The following is a 20644-nucleotide window of genomic DNA, read 5'->3' as shown; positions in this document are numbered from 1 at the left end:
ATAAACTCTTGTTTAAATGTTTTACAATGATGTGAAAGACAAGAGTAAAATGGGTTATTGTACAGCCCCTGCATTGGGACACAGGTGGTTAGCGGCTAGCCAACTGCAACAGCACCCACCTGTCTCTCAAAGAGGCCATGCTCTCAATTCTCCATAGCTTTATTCCTTAATAAAATGTAAACAGGTGAGTTATATAAAATTCAGTCTGTACAGTTGTCATGAAAACAGTTTTTTCCCAAGGCTTTAAACATGTTTATTTCTGCTGTAAAGTTGGACATTTTAACAACTATGCAACACTGTTGGAGCTGCACTCTAGTGGTCATTAGAGGAACTACAGCTTTCAGCTCTTCACTGTCGGTGCTTCATGTTTCAGGTTGATTTAGAGTTTGTTTCTACTGCCCCTAGGTGGCTGTGAGCCTATATCCAAATGAAGCGATGGTTGCCAAATGTTCCTTCAAGCCACTTATTAACTTGAGGACAATGTCTAGTGTATGAAAATACAATTAATTGATGCCATAATTTATATCCATCCATGAACATAAAATTGGCTCTGACAGTCAGTTATAACAATCACATTAACTCTACAGTCATTCACTTCACCTCATTCAATATTTAGACACAAAACAAAAGTTAATATTGTATATTTCATGTGGACCTTTAACAAACACTCAGTAATACAGGAAAAATAAATAAATGTGAACACATGTATATATGTGTCTGTATACACACTGATCAGCCACAACATGAGACCCAGTGACTGGTTGTAATGTTGTGGCTGATCAGTGAATAATGTCCTTTCATTGAGAAGGACTCCAGTGTGTTTAACAGCTCTGGCTTCCACATGTTCCTGTAGACAGACACAAACACACATCTGCACATCTGTCTGTGTCCCTGTGTCATTACCTGGACAACACGTCATCATGATGATAAACAGATACTCTATATGATAATCTATACTTTTCTATGTGGCAGCTACAGTTGTGTTACTTCAGTGGAACAATCAAAGTGTTGTGTTGAAGGATGACAGGCCCAGGATGTGTTTAGCCTATCTTAGCATAAAAACTAGAGGCAGGTGGAAACTGCTAGCCTGACTCTCTGTAACTTCAAAGCTGTTTTATGATACAGGATGTGATTGGATTGATAAAATGATAAAATGATGTTACTGATACAATATGATGATGTTACTGACTGATACAATGATACGATAATGTTACTGACTGATACAATGGTTCGATGATGTTACTGAATGATAAATGATGTGATGATGTTACTGACTGATACAATGATACAATAATGTTACTGACTGATACAATGATACACTAATATTATTGACTGATACAATGATATGGTGATGTTGCTGACTGATACAATGATACGATAATGTTACTGACTGATAAATGATGTGATGATGTTATAGACTGATACAATGGTTCGATGATGTTACTGAATGATAAATGATATGATGATGTTACTGACTGATACAATGATACAATGATGTTACTGACTGATACAATGGTGGGATGATGTTACTAATTGATAAAATGATGTTACTAATGATGATAATGATGATGCTGAGTGCAGTTGCTGAGCAGCAGCCTAGGTTTTTCTTTCACAGTGGATTTTCTTTCTCACTCATTTGGGTTCTCAAACAGGACTAAATGTTTGATTGTAACATTAACATAAACCTGGGAGAGTATTGGTACAGAGAAATTTAGACTGATCTCTGAACTCAAGAACAACACAGGACTGTGTGCATGCGTGTATGTGTGTGTGTGTGTGTGTGTGTGTGTGGGTGTGTGTGCGCGCGTCTGTCTGTCTGTCTGTCTGTCTGTCTGAGGACTAAACTTCCCAGGTGTGTAGCGGACCACTAAGTAGAGATAGTCTAGAAAGAGTGTGTTCTGTTTTGGAGCCCCAGATTTCCTATCCTGCTTTTTGGCGGCACCTGGGTGGTTTGCAGCCAAATGTAAAGCAGTTGGGATGAGGGTTAGCATCTCCAATCTGAGGTTATGGGTCTCTGCTGAAGAACAGAGGAGTGCTGGAGAGATTATTTATCTTATCTGGTCTGGGAACACCTCAGGATCCTCCAGGAGGAGCTGGAGGACCTTTCTCAGGTAACGCCTGGACTACTGTACTTAAGACCAGACCTTTGATTAGTGGAAGAAAATGAATGGATGGCTGGATGGATAGATGGATGGACTACTGAGTGCTGATGGTCAGAATGTCAACATGTTGAGAGGTGTTAGACACAAAACCTGATGTTTTGCTCTGGTGCGAATGAATAGTCTCTAAAGTCCAGCTCAGCTCTGTGGTTGAAACCAGCTGCTGTCCACGAGCCATCGTCCCACATGGTACAGCAGCTCAGGGTACCAGTGTACACCGTCCTCTTGATGCACACTGCTGAGCTCTGTCAACAGCCCAACCAGTGATAAGAATGAGTGCAACATTCGAACTGGAGCAAAAACCCAGTGTGCAAGGTCATGATAGCCAACCACCGCATAGCAGGACACCAAGACCTGGTCTACTATGATAGTTCCATGGGATGTTACTGGTGCATAAGACCCTTCGTACTGCTCTACATACACTCTTGTCACTCTGGCAGGGATGAGGTGGTCTGGCTGTTCCTCCCCAACAACAAGAAGCTGTTTTCCTAGTTTTACATGACTGCTGAACACAGCCCTGATGTCGCTGCTACTGTTGTTCATAACAAAGACGAGGTGAGCTGGAGTCAGTGTCAGTCTGCGGCATGGCTTGTCGGTCTCTAGTACTCTGAACTCTCGAACAATCTGTCGGTCCTGGTCCATGAACATGAGAAAGTCACTGAGGTTTCCCTGTTGATCAGCAGCCAGCACCTTGTCCATCCTCTGGAGCTCCCTCAGTGGTTTAGCCCTTCCATCTGCCAGCATCACCATGGATGAACCAGGGAAGCAACCACCCACCTTTGCTGCCACAGAGTTTTCTGTAAAATTCAGAACAGTAATGAATAAGTTTGAAGAATAAGTTTCTAAGGAGCAAAGTGGCAGGTTTAGCTACACAACCCCACTACTCTTGTCTCCTTGTCTTAAGGTGGTTTTATACAAGCGTCATGGGTAAATATGGCATGCATCAGAAGTATTTATGTTTAATGCCACAGGTTCCTCCACAGGAAGAGGAACAAGATGATGCTGAGCTACCTTTGCTATGTCACAGTGATGTCAGCAGAGGTTGATGGTGATGTCTCCCACTGATAAGCTGATCCTCTGACTCCTCCTCCAGAACCCTTCATTTTCTAACAACATTCATGTTCCCCTCAGGATGAACCTGAATAACTTTTCCTCCATCATCAGGTGAACATTTTATGGGTCCAATATTGTTTGATGCTAATTAGAAGATGGTAGCTGGGTAAAAAGCATGAGAGACAATGTATCCTCAAACACAAAAAGTCACTGAGATGTTCAAACCTCCATCCTCACGTCCACTCACCTGGCCAAACACTGTGGGCATGATTGTTGGTTTGTCCATTCTGGAGAAAAGGTGCAGCCACCTTTATTCTGAAAGGCGTGGAGGGAGGCTGATTCTGTTTGATTGACCCTTAATGCAGAACATCAGTCCTGTGAGGGCTGGACAAACAGCTGATGTCAACCACAAGGTGATCCACCACTGTTGTTATGTTGCCCTGTGTGACTGAATCTCATCATGGACCACAGCAGTAGAAAGCTGAACAAGGAGCACCTGATGTAACACAAGGAGGAGGAGCCAGTTGCTGGAGGTAAAGAATCACCTGATGCAACGCTGCCAATAAACCCTTTGTTTCTCAGCCTCTAACACAAATGGAGACATGAAATAAAAACTTTGAAACTTAAACGTTTGGTCTTTATTGTGAATCATTGTCTTTACCATAATGATCATCAACATAAAAAAACAAAAACAATGAACTTAAAAAAAAAAAAGTTGAACTGAACTGAGAATGTTAACAAATCTGTTTGTTTTCCTAAACATATAGAATTTCCAAGGTACAGCCAGTGATTTACAGTAAAAGTCAGAGGTTTAAGGCCTGCCTCTATCTGCTTCAGAGGCTGAGGCATAAAGGTTTTAGTGACAGTGATGCATCAGGTGAATTTTACCTGTAGCTAGACCTTTGGAAGGTTTTCACAGAGGGTTCTACAGGTCTAAATGAGTGAATTCCTGCTCACAGCACAGTGTCTGTAAGTCTAACAGATGTAGTCCACTCACCTGCTCTCACAGAGCAGTGGACTCATAGTAGACCCAGTCGAAGCCCACCTCCACAGCCAGCCTTGACAGCATGCCGTACTTGCTCTTGTCTTGGTCTGAGGTGGTGATGTCCACTGCCCGGCCCTCGTAGTGCAGAGACTCCTCCGAGTGATGGGCGTCCTCGTCCCAGCCCTCTGTGACCTGGAGTTTAACCCCGAGCCACTGATTCATGACTGAAATGACCAAAGAGCTGAGTTTGTCCTTACACTTCTGGAAAGGAGAGAGGACGTGTTCAGATCCAGGTTTATCTCATGTTGTAGTTAAATACTGTGAAACACAGGACACATGACTGACCACCAAACATGTTCAAGGCTCATTCCAGTTTATACAACTTTGGTCTTTCAGTGTTGCCGTAGTTTTGACCTTCTAATAACACTGACATTAGCAAGCTACTCAGAGCACCTGAACACCAGACATTAGCATTATTATTATTTGGGCTCTGTGCTAGTTTGATGTGGGCAGCTGGTTCTCAGCTCTCAGCAGGTTTAGCCTCTTTTAGTTCTCTCTCTGTCCTCATTCTGCAGTTATCTCTGTCTCTGGAGCAGCAGGATCCACATCTACCACTACTCATCATTACTATTAACCACTGTTATCTGTCATTATTATTGATAACACCATTACCTATACAGCTGCTCCTGGTCTCTCTCTCTCCTCCCCCACCCCCCATTTTTCTCCTCCTAAATCCAACCGGTCGAGGCAGACGGCCGCCCACCCTGAGCCTGGTTCTGTTGGAGGTTTCTTCCCGTCGCCAAGTGCTTGCTCTTTGTGGGATCTGTTGGGTTTCTCTCTATAACAAAGTAAGGTCTCGACCTTACCCTGTAAAGTGCCTTGAGATAATGTATATTATGATTTGGCGCTATATAAATAAAATTGAATTGAATTGAATTGAATTATTGTTTTTTCTACTGTTGTGTTTGACTCCCACAGCTCTCAGGGTCAATGTTTTGGGAATAAAAGCCCTGACAGACTCTCTGCATGCTGCAGTCTGAGCACCACCCTGTACACCCACCATTCAGCCCCCACACCTGCAGTAATGTACGGCACTTCCATAGAGCTGAGAGACTCACCAGAGACAGAGGGAAGTAAAAGCTCAAACACAGACACTGGCTCCTACACTTCCTATGATGCAATGTAACCTTTGTCCATAATAATGATGTTAAAGTTTATTTACACAGCACTTATCAAAACCAGAGATTACATAAACTAATAAGAACTGTAAAAATATGTGATTGAATATATTTTAATTTGTAGAGGATATAAGTGCAATTACACATCTATCTATCTATCTATCTATCTATCTATCTATCTATCTATCTATCTATCTAGATTCAGTCTAATGTTAGTAGTGTGTGTCTCCAGTCAGTTGTTAAACTCCAGACTAACACACTGATTCAAACCCTCAGCTCTGGCTCCAGTGAACGTGACTGATGGAGACAGTGAATGAGAGCTTACTGACACATACCGAGACCTGACTGACGGTAACGTGACTGATGGAACAGTGTCTGATGGAACAGGAGATGAACAGGCATCTGCAGACCCCTGTTCTCTTCACATCCAACTGTCATCCACCTGCTTCACATCACTACACCCACATCAAGTCCAGCACCTTGACACCGACCTGTGTCATCAGCCGGTCCGCGTTGGTGTTTTCCTCGTCCTTAAAAATGATGTCGGGGTTGTAGTTGGGGGTCAGGTCCTTGAACCTATCCGAGCCGCGAGTGATCTTGCCCTCGTACTTGCAGCTGACTCCCAGGGTTTTCTCTGCCACGTTGTGGATGAACTGTTTCAGAGCCAGCGGTTTCAGCTTCGGGTGCCGCCGCTTCCCGTACCCCCTGCCCGGTCCACAGCCCGAGCTGACGGGCTATTAAATTATTATTTAAAGTATTTTCACACTCACATTGAGACTTGGACACCCCCCCAGAAGAGGTTAAAACAACAGTTCAGGGGGCTGAAACATTTAATAATAATTACAGGTGAGATAATGTAATGATCTACTAAACTTCATCAGTCAACCAGTGTGGGTTCGGGAGGCAGACACCCTCTCTACCTTTAAGATCAGGCTTAAAACTGTCTTGTTTAGTAAAGCTTATAGTTAGGGCTGGCTCGGGTATGTCCTGACCCATCCCTTAGCTATGCTGCTATAGAGTTAAACTGCTGGGGGATTCCCATGATTCACTGGGCGCTCTCTCCCTATTTCTGTCTCTCTCCCCCGCTCTCTCTCAATGACTTCATGCCATTAACTTTGTTTTTTTTTTTTTCTCTCCCGTAGTTTTGTGCTTCTCCTCTCTCTCCCTCTCTCTGTCCTCATTCTGCAGGTATCTCTGCCTCGGGAGCAGCAGGATCCAGATCCACCACTACTCATCTTTACTATTACTATTACCTGTCTTTATTATTAATAACGCCATTACCGACACAGCTGTTCCTGGTCTCTCTCTCTTCTCTCCCCTCTCCTCCCCCTCCCCCTCTTTCTATCTTCCCCTAAACCCAACCGGTCGAGGCAGACGGCCGCCCACCCTGAGCCCGGTTCTGTTGGAGGTTTCTTCCTGTTAAAAGGGAGTTTTTCCTCCCCCCTGTCGCCAAGCGCTTGCTCGTTGTGGGAACTGTTGGGTTTTTCTCTGTAACAAAGTAAGGTCTTGACCTTACCCTGTAAAGTGCCTTGAGATAATGTATATTATGATTTGGCGCTATACAAATAAAATTGAATTGAATTGAATTGAATTGAATCTTAGGCTGCAGCCACCAACTATTCACATGTTGTTATAATCCTGATCCTCAAACTATGTTAAGACTTTTAAAGAACCACCCACCCTGCAGTGACACATACAAACATAGCACAAAGGTCACTGAGAGAACTACACAGTGAACAGTGAGAAACCTCATGTCAGTATAAAATGAATCAAATGATGATGATGACAACGATGATGATGTGTTTGTCAGGTCACTTTCAGAGTGACCACTCCTCATCCTCTCCTCTTCTCTCATCTCCTTTTTGTTCTTCTCATATCTCTCCACTCATTTCACCTTTGTGTCTCCGCCCAGGTTTGCCAAGGCAACAGACAGTTTGATTTGACCACTAATGTAGTGATGGATGAAAACAGACCCTGATAAAAAAAAGTGGCTTTTCTATTTCACCTTTCTGTCTCCTTTCCTTAACACACACACACACGCACACACATACACACACACTTATTCATGTGAACCTGCTGAGGAACGTATGAATATAACTCCTGATACACCTGCACCTCACCTGAGTGACACCTGCTGCTTCACTATTTATTTATGTCTCTGACAGCGAGTGTTGGTTTAATGTCATGTGATGTCAGAGCCACAACAACACAACATCCACAACAACACAATATCCACAACAACAACCAGTCTTCCAACCTCAACAACCATCAACCATCTGATACGACCCACAGCAGTGTCTCCTGAAATAGCGCCCCTATAGCAGCAGGTGTACCAGACCTTTGTTGGATTAAAATAAGTACTTCCTCAACATTAGAGGCTCTTTGTTGTCATGGTTGCAATAACAACAACTAACGGTCATGGATAATAGAAACAACATAAACTGCTTCTTTCACATGGGAATCAAACACTGCATCTTTAAACTACATCACCACACTATTCCCTTTGTTCCTGTCATCATTTCTATGACCACTAGATGTTGTCTATCAACAAAAACTAACTATGGGTCATAATTACCTGCTCAGAGACAACCTATGAGCTCGTTTGTTACTGGAGGATAGTCTCGATCCATCAGTATGAGTCTTTTGTATGGCTGCTTTCACCTGAAAACATGAGAACAAACAGGTTCTGCACACGTCAGGTAGGTGGATAGAGTATAGGCAGGACTCACTGCACATCAATCACATTTAGGTGAGGTTAAACCTCTGCGGTGCACTGAGTCACAGCGGCGTCTTTATTCAGGAAACATGCAGGCAAAGCAGGCAAATATCCAAAAACCAGAGGGCAAAGTCAGAAACCATAGAAACTGACAGGAGGAGAGCGAAGGAGGACCCAGTCTACAAACTGGAGACTTTGGAGCTGTTGTAGACCACAAAGGCTGAACCAAAGACATGGCCTGGTCTATGGAGGATTTCTGCTTTATGTCACCAGCTGTTCCCACCCCCAGCAACACTTCACAAAGTAACATTCCTTTTACCTAGCAACCTTGACAGCACGTACCTTTTTTAAGGTCCTTGGTTTCAACAGTTGTACCATTATTGTTGAACTGAGCTGAAACACAACACTGACATTAACAGTGTGATCCTCAGACTCTCTGTGCTGGTTGATGACTGATGATTATTTTTATTACTGACACAATAAATCATGGAATATGTTGGACTGTGAGTGATCCACCTGTTGGAGCCTTCATTGTCCAGGTAAAGAAGGACACATCTGAAGGAGCCTCTGAACTGGGACAGTCAAGTCGCGCTGCTGTGGTTCCTCCAAAAGATGTAGCCCCTGAACTGAGACACATTTAATCTGACAAGGCTCAAAGAACCAGGAGGGGTGTGTAAACAGGTGGGCTGACAAGGAGGAGCAGGGGCAGGTAAACTGACTGTGAACGGGTGTGGATGATTGGAGTCACACGAGGGCAGGAAGCGAAAAGGCAAGAAAGCTGAGTGTTTCAAAATAAAACAGGAAACAAAACATGTAAAGAACTGAACAGAACTTTTGGGGATTCTGGTTTGGTGTTAATTTAAACATCTGTCTGTAGTAAAAACAGGTTTGAAGTGATGGGTGTGTATTTCCTGCTGTCAGTTTTTATGATAAGCTAGGCTAAACATACACTCTGTCCTCAGAGTTCAACACAGACACATGCACTGAGCTCTAAAACTGACCTAAACCTGATCTAAACCTGACCTGAACCTGATCTAAACCTGACTTAAACCTGATCTAAACCTCACCCTGCTGTCTGTTTTATGCACGTGCTCCGACTGTAGAATATAGTGTGTCATATTTCACCAGTGTCAGCTTTGGAAACTTGGGAGTGATCTGTGAATCAACGAAGGAACAATTTACTAGTTGGTAAAGAGTCTCTGTTCAAGCTGCAGTCAAGCAGCTCACTGAGCTGGTTTAGTTTGAGCTGGTCTGTCATTTCAGAGAAGCCCAGTTTCTCCCATTCCCACAGAAACCAACCAAACTGCAGGTTCAGGTTCAGACAAGCTCAGTTATGGGGTAAGAGGAACACTGTGTTAGTCTGGATGGAGGACTGAAATTTCAACAATTGAATAAATAGGAGTTATAATGACATCAGCGCTCACCTGTCTGTGTCTGTGACATCAGATACGTCGACATAGAGATGAAGCTGGTGTCCACCATGCCATGTTTTGCTTTGGTGGTGGTCTCTGACAGGAGGGGTGTCACTGGTTCAGCCTGGGACTGAACAGACAGAAGCTCTGGTTTAATAAACGTGTTGTTTGTATCGCTGATGTATGATGTCATTGTGATGTTGGTGTTGAACAGACCATCAGCAGGATGCTGTTGGATGCTGACGTTGATGTGAGGTGACAAGGTTCAAACTGCCCTGATCCTCTGAGCGTGGGCTCGAGGAAAGATTAGGAAATAAAGAAAGAAATCTCATTAGTGGCCAGATTTGCCTCTAATTCCTGGACACATTTCCCATTATATCCTCTTTTGTCAGTCCAGTGTTGAGCCTGGTGTTCCCACTGGAGGCCTGGTCCAGGGACTGTTCAGGACCTAAAACGGGGGTCATTATTAGAGCAGAGCTTATTAACCAGTCATCTAACAGCGCTGATCAGGTGAAGTCGGTATGTCTCTCATCCACTAACAGAGCAGAGTGAAGACTCATGGAGTCTGGGTCTTGGTCTTGGTCTGAATCACAGTGGAGGCTGTTTGTCCAACATGAGTTTTCCTTCACTCTAAGCAGCTTTTCTCACAGTCATGTAATCATGACTCAGCATTTACACAACAATAAACCACTGCGATATTATTCAGGTGTTAATGAGCTGAAACAGAATTTCATTTACCCCCCCATGTATTATCCATAATATGAAGATAATACCAGGCTTTTATTTTGTTGACTGTCCTCCCAGGAAGAATGACGTCAGTTGAGTGCGGGTGGGGGTTTATAATTGTAACCATGGTGATGAAGAGCTCCTCACCTTAACTCAGTACTGATTTAAACCCAAACAACAGACTGAACCTGAACCATACTGCAATGTGGTAACATCACGGACAGATGTTTTCCAGCTGTGACATGTCAGACTGGTCAGAAAACATTTTTAATGTTCTGATGAGCTGATGTTTTAATGGTCTGATGTTCTAGTGTTCTGATGTACTAATGGTCTGATGTTTTGATGTTCTAATAGTCTGATGTTCTGATGTTCTAATAGTGTAATGGTCTGATGTTCTAATAGTCTGATGCTCTAACATTCTGATGTTCTAATGGTCTGAAGTTTTGATGTTCTAATAGTCTAATGTTCTAGTGTTCTGATGTTCTAATAGTGTGACATTCTGATGTTCTCGTGTTATGATGTTCTAATAGTCCGATGTTCTAGTGGTCTTAAGTTTTTCACGTTCTAATAGTCTGATGTTCTAATGCTCTAACATTCTGATGTTCTAGTGTTCTGATGTTTTAATGGTCTGATGTTTTGATGTCCTAATAGTCTGATGTTCTGGTGTTCTAATGGTCTGATGTTCTAGTGTTCTTACGTTCTAATAGTCTGATGTTTTAGTGTTCTTATGTTCTAATGGTCTGATGTTCTAACATTCTGATGTTCTAATGTTCTGATGTTTTAATGGCCTGATGTTCTAGTGTTCTGATTTTCTAATATTATGATTATTTAGTGTTCTGATGCTCTAATATTCTGATGTTTTAATGGTCTGATGTTCTAATAGTCTGATATTCTAGTGTTTTGATGTTTGAATGGTCTGATGTTCTAGTGTTCTTTTGTTCTAATGTTCTGATGATCTGATGTTCTAATGTTCCTCATCTCCAGTATCCTTTGGAGTCAGAAAACCAAGAGTTCAGTTCTTTGTCCTTGTGCAGGTGTGTGTTGAATGCACCAGATATCCAGATAGAGTTCAGTGTGTGCATGGGTCCTTATCTGAGGTCTGTGTGAATGAATCAGGCTGGTCAGACTGATGCTACAGTTGGACACACCGTCTCCACAGCTCACCATCACAGTCTCATCACAGGTCTCATCTAGTAAACAAAAACCAATCTACACAGGCAGAGCAGAACGATCGATCTGTTCTCCGTGTCTGAGACCTCATTAACATTTCCTTTCCATGTCCTTTCCATTATATCCAATAACTGAGGCTATACTTCAATTAACATGAAATGAATTATGCTTTATCATGACCTCCTTTAACATTGACAGATAAATATATTATATATATATATATATATATATATATATATATATATATACAGTATAGTATAAAGTATCAACAGATGAAATATTTCACTTTCTAACATCCATTTTTACAGTTTTTAAACATAATTTTTATACATCACATTTTAATATGTTTCTCTTAAACATGAATATGAATAATCACTGCAACAATACAGCTACAGACATTTAGGCTAAAATTAAATCAGCTAACAAATGCTTGTAATGTAAATGTTCCACTGGTCAAACCAGCAACTGGCGCTGCCGCATTATAATGACATCACAAACTGAGGCTAACGGCTAGCATTTGCAATGTTTTTAGAACATTAAAACAATGATACAATTTGCACCACGGACCAGTGGAAACATTAGACAACATTCTCATAACGCTGATTGTTTTTTTATGAAAAGTATATGAACAGTGAGGACATAGTCTCTCCTCACAGAAACAGACCAACCTGCTTCAACTCACTGAGATCTCAACACTGACAGAAGCTGTTTCTCTCATGTCCAGTCTGGATTCTGATAAAACAGCTGATTAACATTGACACATGGAAAGATTCAAGGTTTTAGGACTGATCTTTGATGTTTCCTACCAGGAATAATTCAGTCAGTCTTCAGCATGGTCTCAGGAGGAGGTCTCAAGGGGAATAGTTGGAAAACAGCACGCAGTGTTACCTGTACTAGGTGTGCAGACAGTGCACTGCACTACCATGAGAACCACTGCAGCATCTTGAGAAGCACTGCAGAACCATGTTGACTGGCTGTTCTGAAAAAGGTCAAACTGAAAGAAGCTTTGTGAAGCAGCAGAGATGTTGTCTGACATGTGATGTTCTTTCTTGGTCACATGGTGTTCTTTCTCTGTCATGTGGGGTTCTTCCTCTGATGTTCTTCCTCTGATGTTCTTCTTCTGTCACGTTGTGTTCTTGATCTGACATTCTTCCTCTGACACCCACTCAGTTCCTTCAGGAGAGAGTAAACACTGCCTGGACGTACCTGTCTGTCTGATTTAATGTCAAAGTGTTAAACTGTGATAAAATTAAATCTGACAGGTGATCTACAGATAAAGCAGAAGCATTGTTAGAGATGTGTTCAGGTGTAAATGGGACAAACAGACTCCCAGCAGAGTCTGGCTGATGGAGTCTTCCTGAGGCCGACTGTCTGTCGACCCCCACACATGGACGGTGGTTCAGCTGTGTGTGGTGGACCTTACAGAGTCACTGTGGCAGCTACAGGAAACAGTCTAACATGTCTGTACATTAATGTCAGCAGAGTTTGATAGAAAACGATCACTGGGGCCCTTGAGGGGTTCCTGGAGTCCCCAGCAAAAAGGGTAATACTTTCTTTTCACTTTAATTCCATCAATGAGTAACAGTGACAGTGAATGTTTGAGTCTTAAAGACTTTGAGTATAAAAGGTCTAAAGGCAGAAACCTCCTCAGATGGTCTGAGTCTCATTTGTGTCAGTTCAGGTCGATGACATGAAACAGATTAAAGCACCAGTGATCAGTGTTCTGGTTTCTCTCCAGAGTTACTACCTCAGTCAAAGTGCTGTTTGTGTATTTAGTTTTCAGGTCACATAACACAGGTGAGAATCAGCTGATGTGAACCTGTGAGGTACTGGACTGGTCTCTCCTGGACTCTCAGGCAGTGTGACATCAGTGGTTGGCAGTGGGGGCTGTTCTTACCTAAACCGCCCTGATGTCTGACTGCACCGCCCCACACACACACACACACACACACACACACACACACAATGGCATCACTTTAATATCCTGAGTGTCCCGGCCGTCTGCTGAGTCCCAGAGGGGTCATAGCAGAGTCGGTCAATACGTCTGAGCTCAGTGTCCAAACACATCACAGTGAGGGTCCAGCACGTCCTCTGTGTGTGTGCGTGTGTGCACACGCATGGATACATATGTGCACACACACGTGTACACACACACACACACACAGAGGCAGTACTACCAGACAACCATAGGGGGGACAAAGTGTTTGTATGTAAGTTGTGTGTGTGTGTGTCGGTCACATTAACACAGTTATCATTTATTTTGTGAAAGAAGGACAATAAATAAAAAACAAACTGAGCTGTTTGTGTTGTTTTATCATTAGTTACACCTTCACGTTTCACATTGAACAGCCTCTGTACTGTGAGTTCAACTGTGAACCGTTAGCACTGAACTATCACTGTTTGCTAAAGTATTAGCATATCTATCTGTTCAGAGTCTGAGGTGATGTCTGAGGTGTGTGGGGGAGGGGGGGGGGGGGGGGTCCAACAGGAAGTCAACTGACTGTGTGCAGTGCAGCTGCAGAGGTCACTCACAGAGTGTGTGTTCTCAACATGTGACACAAACAGGTTCTACAGGTGCTGTAAAAATCATTTACATATTCTCAGTTCTTTTAAAATACAGTTAGCATCATGCTAACTGTTCCACAACGTCCAGATGGAGACGTCTCCTGAGTCCTCGTGACCATCTTAGTCTGTGCTGCAGGTTAACATCAGAGCATCAGTGTCCCCACAGAGACACTCACTGACAGACAGGTGCAGCAGGTGAAGCAGGTGCATCAGGTGCAGCAGGTGGAGCAGGTGGAGTAGGTAGAGCAGGTGGAGCAGGTGCAGCAGGTGCAGCCTCAGTCTGGATCAGAGCTGCTGAGAGGGGCTGCAGGATGGAGCTGGGTGGAGTACTTCAGAGGGACGTCCAGACCCACCACAGGAGCCACCACACTGAGCCACGTCAAAACGTAGTTCACTGGTCTGCAAGTGCGCACACACACACACGCACACACACACACACAGTCAGTCTCCCTCTGGTTCTGGATCAGTGGATCCAGCTGTGGTCTTACCTGTGCTGGTCCTGAGCTGCCTGCAGCACTGGCCTCATGAAGTCCTGGGTCCTGCAGGGGTGGAGCATGAAGAATGGCTGACCCAGCAGAGGATGCTCCTAACACAGAGAGAGAGAGAGAGAGAGAGAGAGAGAGAGAGAGAGAGAGAGAGAGAGAGAGAGAGAGAGAGAGAGAGAGAGAGAGAGACCGCGTCATGAGGATGATGAGGATGATGATGATGTGGATGAAGATGCAGAGCTGCAGGGTCCTGATCTTACCTGCTGACTGACTGTACTGAGAGGACTGCTCTGAAGGCGGAGCCTGAAGTTCGGATGAATGGAGCTCCACACCTCCTCCAGAGACAGACTCCGCCCCTCTGAGAGAGAGACACAAGCTCTGTCTTCACTCTTTGCACGACCCCTCCCCAACATGTGGTGTAAACAGCTGAGTGTGACATCACAGTGTGTTCCTTCAACCTCACTGGTTGGTTGTGTCTGGTCCCTCCCTCTAGCGGCAGGTTTCACCTCGTCCCAGGTGATCTCACAACACAGGTACAGTTTTCACTTCATTCTGAATATTTTCACCACTTCATCTGCCATCAATCAACCTTTAGTCTGGAACTATTTTTTTCACCTGTATCCCTATGCTCAGCTCTGTCTGACTCAACCAGCTGATCTGTAGTTTCAAAATAAAAGTCTGTTTGACGTCAGATGAAGTGAACACTTCAGCTGATATCAGTTTTCTCTGCTGACTCTGCTCACAGCAGCTCATCACACTGACTGTAGATCTATGTGTGTTATGTATGTGTGTGTTTGTGTGTCAGAGGAACACACCCAGACTGACAGCTCTGAAGTAGAGCACTGGGGTCCTGTAGCTGCAGGAGTAGAGCACGTGATACTCGTACTGAAGTACCTGGCTGCAGCCCTCACATGCCATACAGACCCCCTCATCATCATCCTCATCCTCTATGCCACCTCCGATGATATCAGCATCAGCTGATCCAATGAGAGCAGCCTGTGGAGGAAGAGGGACAGAGGAGCTCAGTCCGGTCTGACTCTGTGGCTCTTTGACTGTTTCAGGTGAGAGCAGTTAAAGACATGACCTCACCTGTTCATCAGGTCTGGAGGGACAGGAAGTGTGCGGCCCTGAGTCTGAACTGGATCCTGCCTGGTCCCACACTGGGCTTGAGTTAATGACGACAGTCCTGAGAGCAGTCTTCCTCAGGTAGCCCTCCTGTGAACCCTGTACCAGATCAGAAAGTCTCGTTAACCACACTCATGGACCTGAGAAGGCTCTCAGACCCCGATGAGGGGCAGACCTCCTCACCTGGACCTGCTCCCAGCTCCAGCTGTCTCTCAGCTGCTCCGACTGCTGCAGGAGGAGCAGACAGCAGTGACGGAAGTTCTCCTCCTCCAGCTCACAGGAGCTCATGTCTGCAGGGACATCAGGAGACCAGAGTCTGCATTAAAACAGACAGACTTTCTCTGCCTATGCTGGTCGCAGGAGACGGATTAAAAAAGTGACCACTCCACAGACATGATCTGAACTACTATTTATTTATCTACTTTAATTTATGTATTTTTAACTTACTTGTTTTTATTGTACCTTTTTTTTCTGAAATGTTAAGTGTTTGTATGGAGCCGTCTGTATCTCCAGTGGTCGGTGTGTTGGTGAGCCAAAGACAATTTTTCCACTCTGGTGGACATTAAAGATTTATTCTATTCTATTCTATTTGACTCTTTACCAGCTTCTCGTCCGCTCCTGGTCCTGGATCCTCTGACGTGTGACCCTGCTGCTGGATTACAGACTCACACACAGACCCTGATTATGTCCAGACCCTCTCCACGGCCCGGTGCTTACTGATGAGGAAACAAACGCTTCTCTTCCGGGTCGTGGAATCACGTGACTACACAGCGTCACTTTGACGGTGATTACGTCTCTTAGTCAGACAACAGAAGCATGGATGTATTATAAGACCTGGATGCCGGATCTAAAAATGGCGCCCATTCAGTTCAATACGAGTTTCTCGCCTGGCGCATACGCCGAAAAGGTTTCTGGCTTCCGGGTTACTTCCGCGTTATGCGGCCCATAGGGACTGCGCAGTAGTGTCACTCCCATCTTGCCTTTGGGGAATGAGAACGAGCGAAAAACGTTCTCGATCTGTTGCTGCGCGTTCATGAGTGCTCTGCTAGCGGACTTTCTGATGTTTAATAGATGTTTAATACAGGGCTCACTCAGGGCTTTAAACCACGGATTTATACAAACGGCAACAGCAACAACATTCAGTTTGATGCTTTATAACCTAAAGTCACATTGGAATCAACATTTAAAAAAATAATAACCAGGCAAAAATATCAAGTTTAAATTGTCTTTAAGGCAATTTTAAGATATGGATGCTGCATGTGACAGATAACTTCAACTCATCAGATAAAGTTATTACATTTACTTTCTTTCATTGAGAAGCATATTTATACGGCATGTCTTCTTAAAAAAAAAATGCAAACTGTATACTGAACACACACTGAGGACGTGGGGAGTTAGAGAGACGATGATGAGGATGTCCAGGACGGTTCTTCTCCTCAGGGACAGGAGGGAGAGGGGGAGCAGGCTGCACCATCTCAGGCCACCGCTGCTGACCAAGAGGACGCTGCATCCAGGCCGAAGTCAGTTATAATTTTAACACGCTGACACAGTGAAGGTCATTAATCTAAAAAAAGAAGTGACGAATAAATGCGACAAAAAAATCACAAAATCAGTGTACCTTGATGTGTGTAGAAGAAAACTTTATTCACTTTTCATACTAACTTTTTCTCATCCTGACGACGCTAGCAATAACCTAGCAACCATCCTCGTTTCCGAGACACAGCACGACCCTGGATAGAGTGCACGTACACAGTAGTGACGTTACTCAGAGAAAAAATACTTTTCTGGGCTTTTTCTGAGCTTTGAAAAAAAACATTTACAAAGATTAAAACCCCATGGTTTAAAAATGTAGAACAGAAAGATTGATATTTGACTGTGTGCACAGCTGGAGGTGTCCTGTTAAAAGTTTTACAGGCCTCTCTTTTACTATTGCGGTTATGGGAAAAATGCTTTTTGGGCCGCAGGGGGATTTTTCGCTGTAATACCACGAGTGGCCACTGGAAAAAATGGCTGCAAAGCTGAGCGGCGGCGCCGTATCCAGGTCTTATAGTACATCCATGCAACAGACTCACACAGAGGGACCTTTATCCTAATCTCGTCTACTCGACTGCGATGGAAAACGTCATGAGGTCAAGGAAAGGTGTGAAGGAGAAGTTATAAGGACATAGGAAAAGACAAGGGAGAATCTGACTGAGTTTTTTTTTTTTAACCAACTTTATTTATAACACATCGACGATAAATTCTCCTTTAACCACAGAAATAAACAGGATAAAATGTTGAAATAATTTAACATTAAAAGAAAACACAAGCAGAGGAAGTTGATCAAATAATAATTCAGTAAAAACAAAGAACTGATCAGAGGTCAGGGTAAATGTAAATTCAGACATAGAGTTTCCTGATGTGGACACTGACATTTTTATACATTTGTTGAGCGGAGAAAATACATTTTTAGTTCTTTACACAGTGGGAGGGGATTTAGTGAAATTACATTTCAGTATAATTCATTTAGTTATGATGATGCTGTTTAACTAGAAATCTGACAGATTAAAGAGAATAAATCTACATCAGACCAGGATTTCCCTCAGTTCTGGATCGTGTCTCAGGGCAGGCTGTCCCAGAACCAGAACTAGGTTTCATTCTGGACCATCTGTGGCCTGGTGTTTGTCCTCAACACTGCTAGATGGCACCAAACAGCAGCTCCACACTGCGAGGGGCTGAGTAAGGTGACTGAAAAGACCTGGACCACAAAGGTTCAACAAACTCAGGATAACTTGTGATTATGTGGTTTAACTGAACCCATCACTGGAGTTTTTAATTAAAAACAACATCAGAACCATGAATGAAGTATTAATATGATCTGAGAAGAAACTGTGTACCTGTCAGTAACTTCATTTACCGCAACATCCATACGTGATGTCATCAAGGTGAAATCTGAACATGATCACATGACCAGAATAAAAACAGTACAAATAATTTAGTGATTAGTGTCAGACTGAGGATCATGGCCTGAATTTTTGTGAAGTTTGTTCCTGACGTAGTTGATGTGTGATGAGGTCAGCGTGATGACGTGTTCATTTCTAATGAGGAAATATTGATTGGTGTGTGGATCATTGAGACATCAGAGGTTTAGTTTTTATTTCCTGTTCTGCTTCAGTTCTGCAGAAATCTACCGATCTTTATAATCAGCACTTTATTCTGAACTCTTTTGTCCCTGTCAGGATCCTGTACAGTGAGGACTCAGGTTTCCATGTTGATTTACCCTGTTAACAAGTGAACCGCTGTCACAGACCTGAAAACCAGGGTTAGACCTGAAGTTACCTCAGTGACCTCAGATCCTGGTTCAGTACAGACTTCAATTTTACCAAACCCGTAGAACCTGATGGTGGTGGGACCTGGGTTCCTGTGAAGACCTGCAAAACTACACCAAGACCACAGAGGAACATGGTCTACAGAGCAGAACCAGGTCCGGTCCAGTCCAGTTCAGTCTGGTTCAGTTCACATCAGTACAGTTCAGTCCAGTTCAGTCTATATCCTGTTGTTCCATAGGCATCTCCACAGGTCACACTCACATCATTTACTGTCAACAGTGTTTCATGTCTTTTGCTAGGAGACCATCAAAGGTGGTGGTCCAGACCCTCCACTGTGGTATAGGAGGTGACAGCTGGAGTCTCTGTCACATTGTCGGTTAGTCTGTCTTCATGGGACAGAGACACACAAGGAGTCAGTGTTTAGGATTAGCCAATGGAATCTTAACCTTATTTGGACATGTGGTGGTGATGACATAGTTAAACCATTCACACTTTCACTCGCCCTCACTCTGCAAAGAAACAAGACTTGTAACAGGATCCGAGTAACCATAATCTCCTCTTAACCCTAAACAAGGAGTTCTTGTGCCTGATCTTTAATGTTTATTATTGTTTTGACAACAAAGGTTCAGTGTGCCTGCACCTCTTATGGTTCGTAGGAAATCTACGGTGGCCCTGAGAGCTCAACACACTGCAACTGAAGAGAACACATACAATGCACATGGATGTGTTTACATTATAACATGTTATATTATTATTTAACACGTGTTACAACACATCCATCTGAGTGTGTCAGTTCATCACTTTTTTAAATATATATTTTTTGGCTTTATTGACAGGATATTGGAGAGTGACAGGAAAGGGGCAGAGGGAGAGGGGGAATGACATGCAGGAAAGAGTTGGGCCGGTTGGGAGTCGAACTGGCACTCGCCTGCCAAGAGCATCCGCTCATGTGGTACACACCCTAACCACTCCGCCATCGGGCCACCCCCAGGTCATCACTTTTTAGTGTCCCCTGGAAACTCTTCTGTTGTGTTGTATCTGCAGTGTGTCATGTATCTGGTTGTGTTGTATCTGCAGTGTGTTGTGTATTTGGTTGTGTGTATCTGCAGTGTGTTGTGTATTTGGTTGTGTTGTATCTGCAGTGTGTCATGTATCTGGTTGTGTTGTATCTGCAGTGTGTTGTGTATTTGGTTGTGTGTATCTGCAGTGTGTTGTGTATTTGGTTGTGTTGTATCTGCAGTGTGTCGTGTATTTGGTTGTGTGTATCTGCAGTGTGTTGTGTATTTGGTCGTGTTGTATTTGCAGTGTGTTGTGTATTTGGTTGTGTTGTATTTGCAGTGTGTTGTGTATTTGGTTGTGTGTATCTGCAGTGTGTTGTGTATTTGGTTGTGTTGTGTGTATTTGGTTGTGTTGTAACTGTAGTGTGTTGTATTTGCAGTGTGTTGTGTGTGTAGTTGTGTTGTATCTGCAGCTCATGTGTTGTCAAACTGATAAAGCTGTTTCTGAATGTGTTTGTGTTTTGTGTGTTTACGCGTGTTCTCTTCAGCTGCATTGGATTGACCTTCAGGGCCACTGTACAAACCGTACAGCTGCAGGACTCTGTGGGAAACTGAGGCTGAATTCAGACACGTGGACGTCTTCGCCCTTACACCGAGGATGCAGGTGGAGCCTGACGGGTACAGGTTGGTTTGTCTGTGACCATCATCAGCTGACGGGGATGTTTGTTTAGACTCTCAGTTCTGTTCTGTTCAGTTCAGTTCTG

General features: G+C 43.6%; 2 protein-coding genes, 1 long non-coding RNA gene and 1 pseudogene across 6 annotated transcripts; 1 reads left to right on the top strand and 3 right to left on the bottom strand.

Annotated features, from left to right (window-relative positions):
• Positions 1 to 1756: 1756 nt before the first annotated feature.
• On the bottom strand, positions 1757 to 3498 carry LOC139629434 (tiggy-winkle hedgehog protein pseudogene; annotated as a pseudogene).
• Positions 3499 to 4145: 647 nt separating this feature from the next.
• On the bottom strand, positions 4146 to 12477 carry LOC139629432 (tiggy-winkle hedgehog protein-like). Its single transcript, XM_071492039.1, has 5 exons — positions 12288 to 12477; positions 12082 to 12143; positions 5867 to 6109; positions 4220 to 4458; positions 4146 to 4179 (listed from the first exon to the last, which is right to left on the bottom strand). Exons 1-5 carry the CDS (start codon positions 12475 to 12477, stop codon positions 4146 to 4148), a joined length of 768 nt encoding a protein of 255 aa, XP_071348140.1.
• atg10 (ATG10 autophagy related 10 homolog (S. cerevisiae)) lies at positions 11680 to 16398 on the bottom strand. Of its 4 annotated transcripts, none has more exons than XM_071490695.1 (7): positions 16022 to 16398; positions 15758 to 15864; positions 15539 to 15673; positions 15265 to 15445; positions 14710 to 14807; positions 14453 to 14550; positions 11680 to 14363 (listed from the first exon to the last, which is right to left on the bottom strand). In XM_071490695.1, the coding sequence occupies exons 2-7, from the start codon at positions 15860 to 15862 to the stop codon at positions 14240 to 14242; spliced, it is 741 nt and encodes a 246-aa protein (XP_071346796.1). In that variant the 5' UTR covers positions 15863 to 15864; positions 16022 to 16398; the 3' UTR covers positions 11680 to 14239. The 4 variants fall into 4 exon arrangements, with proteins under 4 accessions (XP_071346796.1, XP_071346798.1, XP_071346797.1 ...); XM_071490697.1 differs by having other exon boundaries at positions 15758 to 15890; positions 16037 to 16398; XM_071490696.1 differs by having other exon boundaries at positions 16037 to 16398.
• Positions 16399 to 16413: 15 nt separating this feature from the next.
• Positions 16414 to 20558, top strand: LOC139628710 (uncharacterized). The gene is made up of 3 exons (XR_011692845.1): positions 16414 to 17094; positions 19719 to 19873; positions 20429 to 20558. It is a non-coding gene; the product is annotated as an uncharacterized lncRNA (long non-coding RNA).
• Positions 20559 to 20644: the final 86 nt, after the last annotated feature.

Source organism: Trachinotus anak, unplaced genomic scaffold (assembly GCF_046630095.1).
Source record: "Trachinotus anak isolate AG129_WGS33_773 ecotype Australia unplaced genomic scaffold, CSIRO_AGI_Tana_v1 ptg000012l, whole genome shotgun sequence".
Lineage (NCBI taxonomy): Eukaryota > Metazoa > Chordata > Actinopteri > Carangiformes > Carangidae > Trachinotus > Trachinotus anak.
Note: the sequence above shows the minus strand (reverse complement) of the source record. Positions and strands in the feature narration are given on the sequence as shown.